General features: G+C 37.9%; 1 protein-coding gene and 1 pseudogene across 1 annotated transcript in view; one reads left to right on the top strand and one right to left on the bottom strand.

The window, feature by feature from the left end:
* Positions 1 to 18,856, top strand: part of KIF15 (kinesin family member 15) — a 59,903-nt gene that overhangs the window by 29,587 nt on the left and 11,460 nt on the right. The window contains 13 exon segments of the mRNA XM_032459030.1: positions 1,715 to 1,856; positions 2,605 to 2,656; positions 2,658 to 2,747; positions 6,535 to 6,732; positions 7,841 to 7,948; positions 8,367 to 8,472; positions 9,441 to 9,606; positions 11,913 to 12,063; positions 12,225 to 12,310; positions 13,257 to 13,326; positions 13,711 to 13,797; positions 14,415 to 14,519; positions 15,311 to 15,433. Of these exon segments, the coding sequence (XP_032314921.1) occupies positions 1,715 to 1,856; positions 2,605 to 2,656; positions 2,658 to 2,747; positions 6,535 to 6,732; positions 7,841 to 7,948; positions 8,367 to 8,472; positions 9,441 to 9,606; positions 11,913 to 12,063; positions 12,225 to 12,310; positions 13,257 to 13,326; positions 13,711 to 13,797; positions 14,415 to 14,519; positions 15,311 to 15,433 (1,484 nt within the window).
* On the bottom strand, positions 3,358 to 4,160 carry LOC102508473 (annotated as a pseudogene).

The following is an 18,856-nucleotide window of genomic DNA, read 5'->3' as shown; positions in this document are numbered from 1 at the left end:
CATTGAGGGTCTTCATTTTAGCCTCTAGACCTGGGTGTAAATTTCTCATGTGCATACTTCATGAAGTATGAAGGCTAACAGATATCCTTTGGCAAGGAAATACCCAGTGTATAACTGTCTTAAGGAGAAAAGATTGATTCACGTATTACATTAAATTTTTACTAAATGGAATTTTTCTGTTTTCACTATTTTGAAATGAAAAGTACTTCACTAATGACAACATGAATGAATGTAGATAGAGTTGCAGTGTTTATCCACCTGATGAGGATCTGTACAGTGTGAGGTGTCAGACTGATGAGACCCCCCCCCGGTCCAGCCAGCACAGTTTTTTGGCCCTGATGTCATGGTCAAGGGTCACGCTTGCCAGTGTCTGTTCTGTTAGTTCCATAAGTTTGCTATTACTCTGTGCAAGGTGATTTGGTTAGTACTGCTCTGACTTCACAGGTGTGGCAGCTATTGGTGTTAATGCTCTGGGATTTAGTAACAAAGTCTGTGTTTGCTCCATTCTTAGAGTGAATATTTTCATAGTCTTTTATCATCCTCTTCTCAGCCTTTGTTTCTTTTTAGGTTGAAATTTAAACAGTTCTCTTTCTCTCTTTTTTTTTTTTTTAATTTATTTACAAGATTTTCATTCTTCAGAGCTGAGAATGAAAAGTAGAAGGTGAGGCTTTTTTTTTTTTTTTTTTTTACTGTGGAGGCACTGGGGATGGAACCCAGGACCTTGCGTACTCAGCGTGCACTCCACCCCTGAGCTGTTCCCACCCCCAGGACAGCTATAATCTTTCAATTCTTCACTGATAAAGAAAAAAATCTTTTACATTTCCTTTTCCAAGACTTCTTCCATTCTATTATGACTTAACAAAGGGATAAAATTCACAGTATAGAGGTTGTAGAGAGACTAAGGTTTTAGATGCAAAGTTAAAATCAAGTTTTCAGTATTATTTCAACTATTTCTTCCTATAATGCTCTGTATTTTGTTGGCCATTTTGGCCTTAATAGTACCTTAACTTACTGCCTTCAAAAGATACTAATGGTAATTTGTGGACCTCACCGTCTTCATCTTTTTTGTTTGTTTGTTTGTTTTAATGGAGGTACTGGGAATTGAACCCAGGACCTTGTGTGTGCTAAGCATGCACTTTGCCACTGAGCTATACCCTCCCCCCACCATCTTCTAAATATGTATCATTCTCTAAACAACTTTTACATGGTATTTTCCTATACTGAAACTCAGTGGAACTCTCTCAATATATTCAGTCTTCTAAGCACTCTCTAAAAATTAGTATTTTCTCCCTAGTAGATGATACTAAGTTCTTTCAACTGGCTACCTTTGCTGTTTGTTTCCTTTGCTAAAATTCATGGACTGTTAACACTACTTCCTGCAAGATTCTACTGGGGATGTTTCTCTGTCCAGCACTGTGAGTGTTATTCTTCAGTCATTGTTTGCTCTTTCTCTTAATGGTAAAGGTGTTGCCTCAAATACGCCCCTTCGTCGTGTGGCTTCCAGCTTCGCAAAGACAACTGCTATTACTCCTTGAACACACTGTGTTGTGTTACGTTTCCTCTTGAGTTACAGGTGCTTGTATTTTAGGGTCCGCTTTCCAACCCTTTTTCATTTTTCCTCCTTGTGGTTGAAAATTGATACCTGGCAGAGAACTTAGAACATGCATTCTGTTATTTCTATCTTTCCAAGACCAAGTTGTTCCCTTATTATCAGGTCAGCAAGGATTCTCTCCTAAAGCTCTGAAAAAGCCATGCTCATCAGCAAACGCTGAGAAGTTAAAAGCACAACTCCTGCAAATTCAGACAGAGCTGAATAATTCAAAGCAAGAATATGAAGAATTTAAAGAACTAACTAGGTAAAATATAAATACACATTCATGCTTACTGTTTTACTATCTTTCAATGTTGACTTGTTTTGGTATTTAGCATTGATAATTAAATTGAGTGTTGTAAATATTCTCATATAGCAGCTAGCTTGTTTTGACATGAAAGGAAAGGGCTCGCTTCTAGCTCTTTTCTTTTTTCTTTACTCATTTTTAAAAATGTGTTATAATTGACATAAGTTCTAGTCTCTAATAATATGTTTAGTGAACTAGATGATACAGGTGTTTTAAGGGATATACCTATTGAGATGAGTGTCTGTTAAACCTAACATAGTAAATTCTTTATCTGGCCACCAAATTTAAATCACTGTTGTTATGAATCATATCAGGGTTTTTAGAAATTATAGGTTTGTTAATACTCGATGCTCTTTGTGTAAAAGAAAACATAGATAAACCACATTCATATTATAATCAAGATAAAGCCTATTCTAAAACATAAAGAAGTTTTTTTTCTTTTAATAATATATCATATCATGTATGGAATCATGGATTATTTGGGCTTTTTAATTGGAGCTCTACTGTTTGCTAGTTGAACACCTTAAACGATCATCAATCTCTGAGCTGTATTTTACCCAATTGGAAAATGAGGGTAATAATCTGAGAATATCTCTGATTTAAAGAGATAGCTATAAAGTTATGTGAGAGTATAAACTGTAAAGTACTCTACAAATGTATGACATTGTTTATTACCTGAAATACTCAATTTTATAATATCTATTAGGAAAAAGCAGCTAGAACTAGAATCAGAGCTTCAGTCTTTGCAAAAAGCAAATCCTTAATCTCGAAAACATTTTGGAAGCAACAAAAGCCTGCAAGCGGCAAGAAGTTTCTCAGCTGAATAAAATTCATGCTGAAACACTTAAGGTAGGTAATCTGAAGTAATACTTCAGTCTTAAATCGGTGCTGTCTCCTTTTGTTAATAATGGAGAGCGTCTGCACAGATTATCTCTAGATACAGACAGACTCCCTCGTAGACTGTTAACCCCAGGGTGGCACTAGTCCTGGTGTTGATGTTTACCCCCAGTGGCAGGGTCATGACGGGAAGAGTACAGCATTTGGAATCAGACCTGGGTTCAAATTCTAATCTGTCAGTAACCTTAGGCAGGGTTTCCTAACGTCTGAGCCTCATTTATTGCCTCTGAATTAGAGATGAGGCTAATTTAATTACAGGTGGGTTTTTTTTGTTTTTGTTTTTGTTTTTTTTTTTTTGAGCATTAAATGGGTTAATAACGTGCAGTGGAAGAATAGAAATCCTAAAGGCAAAGACCACTAAAGGATGAAGGGTGACACTGGGGATAACAGGAGGGGCTGTTCCTCTCAATAAACATAGTCCTCATGAAAGAAAAAAAGTGAACATTTGAGAATGAGGAGAGAGGGAAACACAAGGAAGTTAATGGTTAAGAAACTGATGGTGCTGCTGATGCTGGTAATTGTAGCTTTTGAGACCAAATTCTCTGACTGGTTAAAAAAAAAAACCCTTATATATCCTAAACTTAAAAATAAATAGATGTTTATCTCTAGTGGTTGTCTTCATCAGTGATGCTTATTGTATCACTTCATAGGATACCTTTTTTCCCCCAGGATTAAATGATTATTAAAAAAGCACGCCGCACTATAGAAAGCAGCATTCTCTCCCATAATTCTGTGCATCTGGGACTATAGAAATGTCACTGTCCCTGCGTACATCTTCAAATTAACATTCCCAGGTCACAACAACAAGTCTTCCCTTAAGGGGACCTTCTGGAAAAACAACCTATTTCCTCAACTCATATTCCCCTCTTTTTGTAGCATGCACCAGCAGTCTGTCCCCAAAGTATGTATTGGGGAGCAAGGAGGGGACCCACTGGCAAGCCCACAGCTGTTGGTAGCCATAAGATCAGAGACAAGCACAAAGGAATAGGTCAACATATTGGAAAAAAAATCCTAGGACAGCTTGGGAATGACTTCATTTCATTCATGGTGGAAACCCCACTGTCCAGTGCATAGGTGTTTACTATGTGGGCCAGGGAGTTACAGAGCCATGAAGAAATGACGTCACCTAGGAGGCGAGTAGTAAGACCTGCACAAAGTCCTAGGATGCCCTCTTCCCAGTAGATAGTTACTGTGAAGTCAGGGCGTCGATAGCATTTGGATTCTCTGCCAGTGAACTGTACCATAGATCTCAGAGTGAGCGTGTGGAAGGATGTGTGATGAGCGCGCAGCAGAGTGAGCTGTCATCTCTCGAGCTGTCTGCTTGATAACGCGGTCAAAGGAAGATGACACTTCTTTCTGTGCATTTCAGAGGATACTACTTTTAAAAGTAGTTTTGTTCATTCGTTTGAACTGGTAATCACATGACTGGAGTTTTTCAAGATACAGAGAATATACGGTGACGAGTCTCTTTCTATCTGCTGTCCTTACAGCCAACCAAGATCCTCTTTGGAGGCCATCAGTGTCATCAAGTTTTATTGTTTTTGTTTTCTTTTTTTTTCTTACTTTTTTTTTACTTTACACAAACAGTAACATATAATACACGTCATTCTACACCTTGATTTTTTTTAAACATAATGATATTTTAGAGTTTATCCCATGGCTAAAGGGAAAAAAAGAACTTTCCTTTTTGTTTGTTTGGGCAACTGTGTATGAATATATTTATGGCTGTATCATAATTTAACCTAAAAATGCTGTTTTTTCTTTTAAATTTGCTTTTTAAGAAAGGTGGCCTTTAAAAATCTTTAAAATACTTGTGGAATATCACCAAATGTTTTATAATGTGTCTCTGTAGCCTCTTAGCAGTAGAATTATAGAGCTTAATGCACTGTGGCCTTCTGCTGTGCTTGTTTATAGCTGAGCAAACAGGACTAAAGGGACTAAAAGATTTGCCAAGAGTGGCATAGCAGTTCAGATCTTTTGTTCAGTTTTAACTATATGAGTACATTATGGATACATTATCCTCGTTTAAAAGAAGTATACATATCCCAGAAATAAGACTTGGTGAGGTTAAGGGGTATGGCGGAGGATTCCTTGTTTTCCACAGAAATTCTTCTCTGGGGTTCATCTATTTTTAAACATGTGTGTAGTTTAAATTTTAAAAAAAAAAGGTATACATATGTATCAAGTTTAGATGAAAGTTCCTTTTGAGTATCACTGCCAGCCTGGGTCTAATCTGATCTTTCATCCCCCATCCCCGGGGTTAATTTATCACCAGTTTAGAAATCCCTTTTCTTAGCAATTTTGAGCAGTAAATATACGTGAACTGAGAAGATATATAGAATTATTTCATAGATTGTTTTTTGTTGTACTTTGTTTTTAAAAATAAATGGACTCATTGTATGTATGTTATTCTGCAGTGGACGTTCGTTAACTCAGGTATGCTTTGGGTCCTTCCACACAAACTAGTACCTAGCTAGGCTTCCATGTATTGGAATAATTTCATGGCTTATTTAGGTGGTTTTCAGTGCAGGCATTCCCTGGGGTGGATTCTGTGAGAGGAGTGGTAGTCTTAGGACGTCTCAGCATTGGAGTCAGTCCGGCTGAAGGGCCCTCCAAGTGGCTGCACCACACGGCTTCCCCAGAGCTGGCATTGGCAGGCTCGTGAATGTTTGACAGCCTCATGGGTGAAAGCGGTTTTAATTCTCCTTTCCTTCATTTCTCATGAAGTCAGACATCTTTTCCTATGTTCATTGTCCATTTGTATTATCCTTTTCTATGAAAAAGGGCCCATTTCCTTACTAGTTCTTTATCTTTTTCTTGAGATTTGTCATTTTTCTGTGTTAATCTTTTGTTAATGGGCAATGTATTCTGCCATTGTGTTCACTGTCTTTCATCTTTGTAGGTGATACTTTTGTTACACAGAAGTTTTAAATTTTTGATACAGCCAGGTTTATTGATCTTTTATCTTTGTGACTTTTTAAATACATTTCTAATTGTTTTTTGTTTTTTGGGGGGGTAATTAAATTTATTTATTTTATTATTATTACTTTTTTCTTTAAGGGAGGTACTGGGGATTGAACTCAGACCTTGGTGTGTGCTAAACACACACACCACCACTAAGCTATACCCTCCCCCCGCTTTAAATACATTTTTAAGAGCTTAGACAATCTCAAGATCATCAGTATATTCTACTTTCTTTTACTACTTTTATATGTTTTTACATCGAGATGTCTAGTGTGTCTGCTATTTTAAGTAGTATATTTAATTTTTTTAATAGACCATGTTTTTCTAATAATAATAGTCATGTTTTTTGAACTTTCCACATATAAATCGCTCTATTTCTAGACTTTGTATTCTCTTTCAGTATTGTATTAGATAGCGCATATGTTAGTAACGCACTGTTTTAAATGACCGTACCCTTATGTTTTTATATTGACCAAGGAGGTCTTCCCAGTTTGTTTTTAACTGTCTCTTCTCGCACATTTATTTTTTTTTGTATAAAGTTTGGAGTTGGCTTATCAAGTTTCATTTTTAAAAATCTTATTAGAATTTTGCTGAAGGCTACTTTGAATTGATAGATTAGTTTCCACCTGGGCATTTCTATGCTGCCTCTTTAGGATACTTTTTCTTTTCTTCTGATGTGTAGAATTAACAGCTTTATCGTCTCTGTTCACATGATTACTAAATACGCTATTTTTTTCATGTGTGCTAATGTTTTTCTAACCATTTTTTGCTGCAGATTATAACAACACCAACCAAGGCCTATCAACTTTGGTCTCGACCAGTACCAAAATTAAGCCCTGAACCGGAGAGCTTTGGCTCTGTGCACACTCAGAATTCTAGCAAATTAGATAATGATATCTTAAATGAGCCAGTGCCACCTGAGATGAATGAACAAGCTTTTGAGGCCATTTCTGAAGAGCTTAGAATGGTGCAGGTAATGTTTAGTTTTAGAAAAAAAATAGACATTCACTTAAACAAATTTTCTTTATCATTTTAACTCTTAATTTGCAGTGTTCAGACCTGTTTAGTATTAAAATAGTATCTTTTTAGGATGGGTGTGTAAAGGTCTCTGGCTTAGAAATCAGTTCACTCTCATTCTTTTAATTCGCTTTGCAATATTTTGCAAGTCACTCTCCACTCTCCTTGAGCTTCTCCCGTGTGTAAAAAGACCAGTTTGGGGAGGGGTAGAGCCATATTATATTAAAAAAAAAAAAAGTGGTGTGGGGAATAGTTCAGTGGTAGAGCACATGCTTAGCATGCATGAGATCCTAGGTTCAATCCCTAGTACCTCCATTTAAAAAAAAAAAAAAAGACCACTTTGCCACTGCCTTCAGGTTCCAGGACTGGTTTACATTGGCACAGTGCTGTATCTGCTAAAGACAAATAAATAGTTGGAAGAATCTTATTATCAAATTTTAAACAGCTTTTGGTGTATCTGAAATATTGTTTGGTTTGTCTCAGAATTCAGTGATTTGTTTTTTTTTTTTTAAGTTTTTCTACTGTCTAGTAAAAGAGGGAGCCAGATCACCCCAAATTCCAAAAATTTGCCCTTTCCCAGGCATCGAGGCCTTTCTGGTGAAATTACTCTGTGTAACCCTGAGAAAGTGTCTTAGTAGTCTTAAGATGGCTCAGATTTAATCTCTGATTTGACTTTTAATCACTTGTTTCCTTTAGAGTTTCCAATTATCCACTTTGATGGACCATAGGTGTAATTCTGAAACATAAGAAATGATTAGTGTAGTATTTTGAAATTGTTTTCTGGCTCCAAACTGGCATTTGACACCTTTGTCCATACAAGGTTTTGTGTTTCGTTTTTTTAATACGGAAGAAATGGTGGAATGTTTGAGATGTCCATTAAAATTTTTTTTGTTGTTTCTTTGAGGTGGGCACTAGTTAGGTTTACTTATTTGCTTACTTATTTTAATGGAGGTACTAGGGATTGAATCCAGAACTTCATGCATGCTAAGCATGTGTTCTACGAATGAGCTACACCCTTCCCCACGTTAAAATTTTTTTTGACCACTGAAGTTTTTGTGTTGTAGGAACAAATGAGTGCCCTTCAGGTCAAGTTGGATGAGGAAGAACATAAAAACCTAAAACTTCAGCAGCAAATTGACAAACTGGAACATCATTCTATTCAAATGCAGGAGGTGAGACGCAGAGCATGGCCTCAGAATATGTAGGAAAGAAGTCCGCAAAGTGAGAGCATTACAGGAAGGAAATGACTTCATGAAGCCTTGGTCAAGGTTTATTTGAGTTGTGTTCTTTGCTTTGGTACTTCACCTACTACTCTGGAAATGAGACATGCCCCCTAGTCTGAATCCTGGTCCATTGTGTCGGTGGTGCAGATGGATCCCTTGCTGTTTGTTTGGAAGAAAGCAGGGTGGACGGTCAGGTGCTTGCAGTGATCCTTTGCTTTGTTGGCCATCCTCACTGTAGTTTATGGGATCGGCCAGTTTTCTCCTGGTCAGAGATCTTAAAACGAGATTTTGAAAACAGAAACAAGGTGATGTTTTGGAGTGTGTTTTAGCACGCCAAATTCCAGAAAAATTTCTCTCTTTCCCAAAGCTTTTCTCATCAGAAAGAACTGATTGGACCAAACAGCAGCAAGAGCATCTCTCTCATTTGAATGTCCTTGAAAAGCAGCTTCAGGACACTCAGACCAAGAATGACTGTGAGTCTGAACACTGGGAGCTTTGTGATCTAAGTACTGCTACTCACTATCTTTTTACTCAAATGAATAAATGTCCCTGTATTTTGTTTGTTTTAAATTAGCCCAGACGAGTAATAGTAATGTAATATTTTACTATTAGTAATATTACCACGAGTAGTGGTAAGAGTATTATAAAGGGTAATTTTCTCCAGGACTGCTCAAACAAATGATTCAAAAGTTGACTTAAAAGTTTTAATACTGCTTTGAAAGTGATGCGTCTTGAATTTGTAAGATGAATATGTCTTAATAGTAACAAAATGAAGCATAATTATATACTTGCGTATATTCATAGATGTGGGAATATCATTTAATTCCCAGTTTTTTCAGTTTATTTTTCCTTTCATCAGAGTATTTACAATAGTTTATTATAAAGCTAAGACCAAAAAAAAGAAAAATGCCATTCTCTTTCCTTTGATCTAAAAAGTTACATAATTTTATTTCCAGTTGGAGTTTCCTTAGAAGACCAGAGTGTTTAACCTATGTTGGGAAGTTCTGGTACATCTCCAAAGGGTTTTTAATAAATAAGATTAGGTCACTTAAAATATGTTAACTCTCTTAGCTTTTTTCTAAGATATTATATTAAGAGTTTTGATGCACATTCTATAGGAGAAATGTAGAAAAGTCAAATGACCTACAAGTCAGGGACATATGTTAACTTTTGGTTTTTGGTAGAAATAATACCAAAAACCATGAGCAAAGGAGAGGAAGGAAATCAATCTCAGCGCTCCTACCACCTCCCACTTAGTTGTTCAACATCTTTACTCTCAAGAGTAAAGAGCATTTTTAAATGGCCTCTTCGACTTTTTTTTTGCTGATTGTATGAAAGGTACCTATCAAATTTATTTGCTTACTTTGTTAAAAAAAAAACACACACACACATGTAAAGAAAAGCCTGTTAAGATTATGTTTTATTTATTTTTATTTTTTAGTTTTGAAAAGTGAAGTACATGACCTGCGGGTAGTTCTACATTCTGCAGACAAAGAGCTGTCCTCGGTGAAATTGGAGTATAGTTCATTCAGAGAGAGTCAGGAGAAAGAACTCAACAGCCTTTCTGAAAGACACATGCATGTACAGCTTCAACTAGATAATGTCAGGTAGAGTTGTTCTGTTACGGCTTCGAGTTGCCTGATTGGCCTGTAACCCAGGACTACTGCTGTAAACCCAAATCAAACTAGTTAAAAAAACGGAAAGGTAATTTATTGGCTTATGGTATTGGGAAGCCCCAGAGGTGATTTTGGTTTCAAGGACAAAGTAGATTAAGTCTCAAACAATGTTGTCAGTGTGCATTCTCTCTCTCTCTCTCTCTCTCTCCATCTCTCCCTCTCCCTTTCCCTCTCCCTTCTGCTCAGCCTCCCTCTGTGTGTGGCCCTTAATCTCTTCTGTTGAGGGCCTTCCTCTGTGTGACGGGGAACAGATTGCCCCAGACGACTCCACTTTCTCCTGGCATAGAGACCCTTGCAAAGAAATCCTCTGTTCCAATCACCATGTATCAATCCCAGAGAAAACTGAAATTGTTCCTGCTTGAGTCATCTGCTTGCTTTTGGACCAGTCCCTTACCAAGGGTTCATGGTGGTATTGGCCCAGCATAGGTGATGTGCATGTTCGGAGGGAAAGGTGTGCTCTTACTAGAAGGGACAATACAAGGTAGACCAAATCAGTAGTTGTCACCATTGTCCACAGTAGCTCCAGAGGCTTGGCTGGGTAATCCACGTGCTGGTAATCTTGAAACAAAGTAATCTAAGATGGAAATTGTTCGTTTGTTTTTACTGGTTTTTTTCTCCTTACTAATTTCAAACTTTTGTAAAACATAACTTACAGCCATCTTGAGGCTTTGATTCTATTTCTCGAGTCTATGGCAGTAATTTAATTACAGACCTTTTTTTTTAGTTTATGTAATGCTGGTTGAACTTTTTAAAAATTTATTTATTGATTTAATTGAGGTATAGTCTAATTACGGACATTGTGATTGTGATACTGTGAGTGCGACACGAGTGTGACTGCTCACTCTAGGAAAGCTGCTAATAGAAACCCTGAATTTAATTTTTATAGACATTGCAGAGATTAAAATCTGTAGCACTTAAGTGTTTTCTGAATATACAACAAGGAATTAAAATAGAGGAAGAAAACTTCAGGTCAGTAGGCCAGATCCATCCATAGACAAGTTTTTGTTGGGCCTGCCTAGTGTGGTTTTTAAAAAAAAATTTTTAGCACAACACTTTTAAAATTGAGAGTTTTCTTATAAAAAATCCACATTTCAGCATCCTCTTAAAAATCCAACAAGTTGGTGGCACCAGGCCCACAGCCCCAAGGTGGCAGTGCTTGGTCAGCCCAGCCTCCACAGCCCTGTACCATGTCCTCCACCAAGGCTGCTGGCCCATGGCCATCTGTCATCACAGATGCACTGTTGTTTTTTCTTAATGCTTGACATTGTTTTGAACATCTGAATCATTGAATCTAATCTTGGCTCTGTCGTAAACTAATTTTGTGTGATTTTTCTGCCCTCAATGTGGAGTACATTGAGTACATCACTTACTGGGCTGCTTACCCACTTATCATGGCTCTAAAAGGTTAAGACCTCTAAGTAAAACAGCACAACACTGCCATGTATTATTATTTGAATCATTTTACCTGCTATATATCTACAGTTTGTATCATAAATCAACCGTTCCCCCCCTCTACCATCTATTGTCTATATAGTCTATCTTTAGCAACTGATTTATACCACTTTGTAATTTGCTGCTTCTGCTCTGCTTGAAGTTAGTGCAGCCAGATAGATCCAGGTCTAAGTAGCCTTCTGTGTACAAGCTGGGACATCTGCTTTGGGTGGTCCAGAGGTCAGGTTCATTGTTTACTAGTTCTTGGGTGAGCTCTGGATGTTTGGGATGCAGAACAAGAGGGTGGAAACCTAAAAAGCAGTAAATAATCATCACGTGACTTAAAAGATAGTTCTGTCCTGAAGGAGTGCACTTCTCAGATCGAAGCCGCATTTGCCATTTTGAAAAACCTTCCTAGAGTTGGGAGAATATGTACTGAGTAGATAGAGTTGAGCTACCAACAGGCAGTCTTTGGCTTACATTAGGGTTAAGTCTAGAACCCGCTAAATGAGTCTCATCACCCAAAATTGCCAAACAATTAAGCACGTCTGGCTGAAACCACGGGAGAAAGAATGAGGAAGTAGATGGCTGAAGGCTAACATACCCGTCTCTTCCAACCCCATCTCGCTGGTGTTCGTGCGTCATGACCATTTCACACAAGTTCATGAGGAGCTTTACATCAGTCAAGGCTTCTGCAAGTTGGGAATGGTCTGTAGATGGGATAAGGTGAACTGCAGGTAAATCTGACGAGCAGAACTACATTTCATGTCTATATTTACATTTGTAAAAATGTTTTCCTGATAAAGATTAGAAAATGAAAAGCTTCTTGAGAGCAAAGCCTGCCTACAGGATTCCTATGACAACTTACAAGAAGTAATGAAGTTTGAAATTGACCAACTTTCAAAAAACCTCCAAAACTGCAAAAAAGAAAATGAAACTCTGAAATCTGATCTGAATGTAAGTTAAGAAGGGTGTTGGTTACTGATGAATTTGCCCTGGATGTGTGACTGTTTGACCTCTTCCTAACGTCTGTACTGGCCCATCATGCCTGCCACGTAGAAGGTACTCCATGTGTTTGCTGACTGGACGTTAAAATCTAATATAACATTGTCTTTTAGAATTTGATGGAGCTTTTTGAGGCAGAAAAAGAACGCAATAACAAATTATTATTACAATTTGAAGAAGATAAAGAAAACAGTTCTAAGTGAGTGCTATTTATCTTTTCCATTAGTTGGCTAGAATATCATTTACTACCACATTCTTTATCTTGTGGGTTTTGTTTTATTTGCTAAGAGCCTGTAAAGTTATTTTTTTAAATCATTCCAAAACGAATATCAGATTCTTTTGTATAAATGGGTATGTAGAGAAACTTAATTTTTCAAAACATTTAATAACTAGCTATGGTACTTCTTAAATTAATAGCAATTAGTGGTGATCAGAACTCAGGACCTTCTGTAAATAAATCACAGTATTTATTATTGGAAAGTGGGGACTGATTTATTTCTGTCTCTACTGTTCTTTTTCTAGCTGCTCTTTTATTCTTCTGGTCCCTTAACGTGAACACCACTGTCTTTCTCCAAGTTCTTTTCCTTGGTGATCTTTCTCAGTCTCTTGGTTTCAGCCAACAGGATGATTACTACTCTAATAAGAATTTGTATTAGTTTATTCAGCAGATACTTGTAGAGTTCTTACTTAGAGATAGATTTTCTTCTCAGCCTTGGTATGCAGCAGTTGGAAAACAGACAATTAATATTTAGTCATTCATTCAAACACTTAGTGATATCCTGCAAGCCAGGCGCTGTTCTGGTAAATGCCAGAACATTTAGGGGTAAGACAGTGAACAAAATATCCCCGCCCTTCTGAGTTTTACATTGTAGCAGAGAGACACAGGCACTAAATCCTGTATGTTATATACTAGGGAGTCGTCAGTACTCTGAAGAAAAATAAATTGTCGTGGCACAAAACTGAGTTCTTACTAAATAGCTGCTGAAGAGACGGGTAAAAATTTCTGATTCCTTCTGGAATACAACGCCAAATACCAAAAACGTGCCTGATAAAGCTCAATTGCATCGAGTCCATTCTGTGTGAGTAGACCCAGCTCCTGTCTCCATTGAATGAGTCATGAGTAAAAGATAATTCTTCTCTTCCAGAGAAATCTTAGAAGTTCTTGAAGCCGTTCGGCAGGAGAAACAGAAAGAGATGACCAAATGCGAGCAGCAGGTAAATATCCCATACTCCCAGCTCTGAGATTTGAGGTTTGTGCCTTTTATGCCTGATACCTAAGGAGGTTTGTTATAAAAACTGTTTCCACTTTCAGATGTTGGAAACTGATAATAAAAAGATGACATTTTTGCTTGGTTGTATGATTTTCAGCTCTTGTTTTTCTGACTCCCAGATAGCTGTCATCAGCAATTTGGTGGTGGTCTCCTGACAGAGACCACACAATTACTGTCTTTTAATCCAACTTGTTTTCAAGTAATACTCCTTAGTGTGCACTTGAATATGAAAAGCAGAGTTTAACTTTTTTTCAATACAAGTATATGTGGTGAACTTTGTGATTTAGTTCTTTTTCTAAAAATATTGTTTTTTTTTTTCTTCCTACAGATGGCAAAAGTACAGAAACTAGAAGAGAGTTTGTGTGCCACCGAAAAAGTAATCAGTTCTCTGGAAAAGGCTCGAGATGCTGACAAGGTCGGTAGAAGCTGAGGCTCTGTCCCTCTGCATTTTCTTTATAAATGCTGCCTTCATGCTCCAGCGTCCTGCTCCCAGGGCGACTGGTAGCTAGCATTTCTGTATGTACTCAGGCCTTGCTCGTCTTCCAAGGTTGTTAGAGAATGAAGTCTTTTATTTAAGTTAATTTTCCACATAACCAAGTGCAAACTGTTCTGTCACTCTTGGTGGCAATGTTTCTGAAACACATGCTACCCCCTTTAAGAAGGATGCTGTTAGTGCGACCTTTTTCATTTACTCAGAGTCCGTGGTACAAATTCTCATATCCCTGGTGTTGGCTGTAACTGGAATGAGAAACATAACGTAAGTCCGAGTATAAAATTAGGTGTATGTTCCTTAAATGTCCAGCTTTTATTATAAAACCAGCTCTTCATTATAAAACCAAAGCAAATGATTAAACTAATAGAAAGCCATTAAAATATAAATTGATAATATTAATAACATAATATGACATACGATATTTTGCTAAAATAAAATTCTCTCCTGTTGTCACTTGGAAAGATAAATGGTTTATCATTAAAAAACGATCTCTTCCTTGCTGTCATTGGGTATGAAGATACTGTGTCTGTCCTTGCCAGGAAGCTGTAGCCAACCTCATGAGCCAGATCCAGGAGCTAAGAACCTCAGTGTGTGAGAAAACAGGAACCATAGACACCCTGAAGCAAGAACTGAAGGACATCAACGTAAGTTCTGTCTCCATCAAGATACTAAATTTGAGCATAGGTGCACTTCACAGACTCAAGGGGTTAACAAGTGCTCCCCAGAAGAGAGGCTCTCTGGTCGTCTGGGTTTGGAAATGCATCCCAGTTAGAGCCCAGCCGGCATCTTTATCACAGAACCCGCAGAACTTTACCATGCAGATGCACTGTGCGCATCTCGGCAAAGTCGGTGTAGTGTTTCTGAGATCTCACTGACCTGGGACCGGTGCTCTCTGTGCACATTGGGGAACTGCTGATCCAAACCAGATCAGAAACAGACTGGTTGTTGCCCCTGATGGTTAAGGGTGTTCCTTGATTGCTTCAGGAAAAAAAAAAATAGCACATTTTATTTAAGTTCACAGACATGAGTGATATAGAAAGTGAGTTTGTTTTTCCATTATTGGACTTTATCATTTCCTAAAGTAACTTTCTAAGTTACTTTACCTCCTTCCCTTGTGTCTAGGTAAAGGCTTTTGTTAACGTCCTTCACTCCTCTGCTCTGAAGGGAGCTTGCTGCACTCCACACTGATTTCTGAAAGCAGTCTCCTGACGAAGATGACAAAACCAGATGTTTTTTCTCTGACATCTGTGGAACTTTTGTATTCTTTTTGCCATTCATGTGTTGACCCTTCCATTCCTTCACTGATCAAGTAGTTATTGAATTGATTTCTGTTAATCTGGTCATCACGTTGGGACTCAGACTCATTCTTCAGTTATTTAAAGACAACCTGATAATAAAGCAGACAGCTCTTGTATCCTAACTTTGTTTTCTGCAGTGCAGATACAGCTCTGCTTTGGCTGACAGAGAAGAGAGCAAAGCGTTGATTAAGAGACAGGAAGTGGACATTCTGGATCTGAAAGAAACCCTTAGACTGAGAATACTCTCTGAGGACATAGAGGTAGATGCCAACACATCATGACTCTTTTTGCTTTATTATTCGTCAGTATGTTTATGTGTGCTATTAATGAATAGATAGAGGCTTTCTTAAAGGAATAAGTCACAACTTGAGCCATTTTCCCTAAGATAGTTGGGCAATTAATAGACAACTCTAAGATTGTTACGTTTTGTTTAGTTGATTTATTTTCATTCATTTATGCTCACACCGGGGTAAGTTCCTATAACTGACTGTTTTCTGACAGGGAAGCAGAGTGGAAACTGCATGTACCTGGGTGTAGTGATGGCATCGGGGAACAAAGACAGGGCTGGTTAACAGAATTGCCTCTTGAGTTCTAGCTGAAGGAGGTTTTAATTACTTTGTTGTTGATATAAATTTATCTTTTAAAAAATTAAGCAGTAATGTCACATGGTTCAAAATTCAAAATATATAAAGCAGTATTCATTCCCTCTTGTGTATCCTTCCAGAGATATTTTTGGCAAATCGTATATATCTTTAGTTTTCCTTTTTTCGCACAGATGCTAACACACTGTGTATACTGCTCTGCAGTTGCTTTAGAAATCGTTCTTTTGCTAAATTATGCTACCCATGAAACAAATTCAACAAGTATTTATGGGCCCACTTGCCATAAATCCTGTATCTCTTTGACATTTGGGAATGGAAGAATGATTGAAACACTGTCACTTACCTCAGAGCATGCAGTCTAGCTTAAGAGATAGATGTATTATGATGTAGTAAATGACTTGGGAGCACAGAAAAGGTAGGGAGGGGAGCAGTTGTGCCTGCAGGATTCCAGAGAGCTTCCCAAAGGAGAGAGGATTTGTATGGACTTTGCTCAGGAGGGAAGCGTGGCAGCTGTGAACGTCTGCGGAGCGTCCCCATCAAGGGGCACAGATGGGTGTGACCAGCTGAGGTGCAAGAGCTGAGCTGGAGACAGAGTCCATGTGGTGAAGCGTGTGGAGGTGCATCAGCTGTGTCTTTTAAGAAACTAGGACTGCGTAGACTTTAATTCCAGGCAGGAGGCGGTAAGGTCTGAACCAAGAAGTGCTAGTGGGCATCCCGGGTGAGACAGAGCTGAGAAGCGTTTCAGAACCACCGTCGACAGTTGCTGGTGTCCAGTTGGATTCGTACTGTGACTAGAGGAAGCAGTGGGCTCCCAGGTCTCTAGCCCGGGTGACTGAAGGTGGTTCTGTGTGCCTCTAAGACGGAGGAAATAGAGGCCTGGGGACAGGTGATGAAATGAACTTACACATATGAGTTTTGAACTTCTAAGAACCTGAGGGGATAGGTATCCAAGGTGGATATACCTAGTAATTTGTATTTATATCTGCCTGTATCCCAGAAAGAACTTGGAGTTGTTGACATACATACAGTATATGAACATTAAAACATAAAGTCAGAGTTGAAGTAAAATAAGAGTAGAATAATAACACGTTGCTGAGAGCACAGGCTGTGGACTTGGACTGCTTAAGAGTCTGAGTTCTGGCTGTGTGACCTGGTGAAAGTTACATTTGTCTCTGTGCCTCATCTGTCATGTCTAGAGTAGAGACAGCAATACTGCCTGTCCCCTAAGATGTGGTGAAGATGAAATGAGGCTATACATGGGAAGTGCTTTAGAACACTGCCTGGCTCAATATGTGTTAGCTGGGAATACTTTAAGGAGGCTACTTGAAAAGTTAGTACACAAAAGCCACATCCTAAGTCTTATACAAAGTATAAAATGTGGACTAAAAATTCAGTTCCACACTGCCTGTTGCCAGAGAAAAAAAAAGAAATCTGTCAGAGTAGAATTAGCTGAGTTATGAGAGCTCATAGCAGTTTACCTGAAGCTCTTCCTCATTCCTTTGTCCCTTTCTGTGTTTCTCCTTCCTTCCTTTAAAAAAAAAAAACTGACTATGCATATTGAAGTATTTTAGATTTAAGTGGAATTGACCCTGCAAACAACCAATTCATATTCCCTTTCTAGATAGCGCCTGTCTTTGTTAGCTAAAATCTAGATTTATGGCTATAGTATGTGAATTGTAATTCAAATTGTTCATACACCATTGTTTTTTAACAGTGTGAGTTCCCAGCCAATGTAATAAAATAGGAACAGTTAAATGAGATACAAATATTATAAAAACTGAGAGAAAATGACTGTTATTTGCAGGTAATAATGAGTGTCTACATGGGAACTCCAAAGTGTTGTCAGAATATACATTAGAATAATGAGTTTGGTAGTCAGTTATAACTTGAGTATTAAAAATTATATTTACTGTATATCATCAATAACCATTTAAAAATATAATGGATTAAAAAATCCCATCCATAATAGCAACAAAGAGTGTCAAAACCTTAGGGGAGAATATGTAACAACTATTAAGGACATAAAACTTTTCTAAGGAATATGGAAAGAAAAAAAACAAGAATAGCTTTACTATCTATCGGTAATAATCATTTAAAAATCATTGTCTGGAGAACATTTAACAACTGTTAAGGATATAAAACTTTCTAAGGGATGTGAAAAGAAGCTTGGAGAGATCTAAAGAGACACTTGAATAGGAAGGCACAATATTGCTGAGACATTAGTTTAGAAATGTATGTAATTTTTTTTATTATTTATTTTCATTTTGGGTGGGGAGTAATTAGGTTTATTTATTTATTTCTTTTTAATGGAAGTACTGGGGATTCGAACCCAGGACCCTTGTGCATGCTAAGCATGTGCTCTACCACTGAGCTATACCCTCCTCCTAGAAATGTATGTAATTCTAATCCAGATTCCAAGTTTTTAAATTTGATGAGATGAAATTTTAAATTTCTTCAGAATAAATTCAAAAGATTTCCTATAAAAACTTAGAAAAATTATGAGGAAGGACTTGTGAACTAGATGGTAACCATACCCATGGGACAGGTGACAGGAAGTGATCGTTGTAGCAATTTTAAACATCGATGAGTAGACCACAGTGAATGCAAAGGAACTGAGGGTAGCGGTCAAGGGGGTGTTTCACAGCAGTGAGGGAAGGATGGACTGATTCAGCAAAGGTGTTGGGAAAATTGGCAAATCTAAAAAGATGGTTAGAGTCTCTCCAAACCAGAACAAGTTCTAGATGGATTAGAGTTCTGTGTAAATGCTGAAATCATGGAAGTGTCAGAGAATGCGCAGACGTATTTAATCTTGAGAGTGAATGGCTCTTCATAAAAAACCTTGATATTAAGGATAGAGACCATAAGGAAAATCATACAATATTAAGAAACAAAAATAAGATTCACAGTAGACTAGGGGAGAACATTTACAACCAATGACAGACGCATCATCAGCACATAGCTTATGGGTCAGACGGCTCAAGAACGGACAGACACCCCCGGGGGCAAACGGACATGAGAGAGTGCATGAGGGGTTCACCGAAGGAGGAGTACAGGGACCCCGAAACCGCTCTGAAGTCAAGA

Source organism: Camelus ferus, chromosome 17, assembly GCF_009834535.1.
Source record: "Camelus ferus isolate YT-003-E chromosome 17, BCGSAC_Cfer_1.0, whole genome shotgun sequence".
In the NCBI taxonomy this organism is placed as follows: domain Eukaryota; kingdom Metazoa; phylum Chordata; class Mammalia; order Artiodactyla; family Camelidae; genus Camelus; species Camelus ferus.
This window is presented reverse-complemented; position numbering and strand designations above follow the sequence as displayed.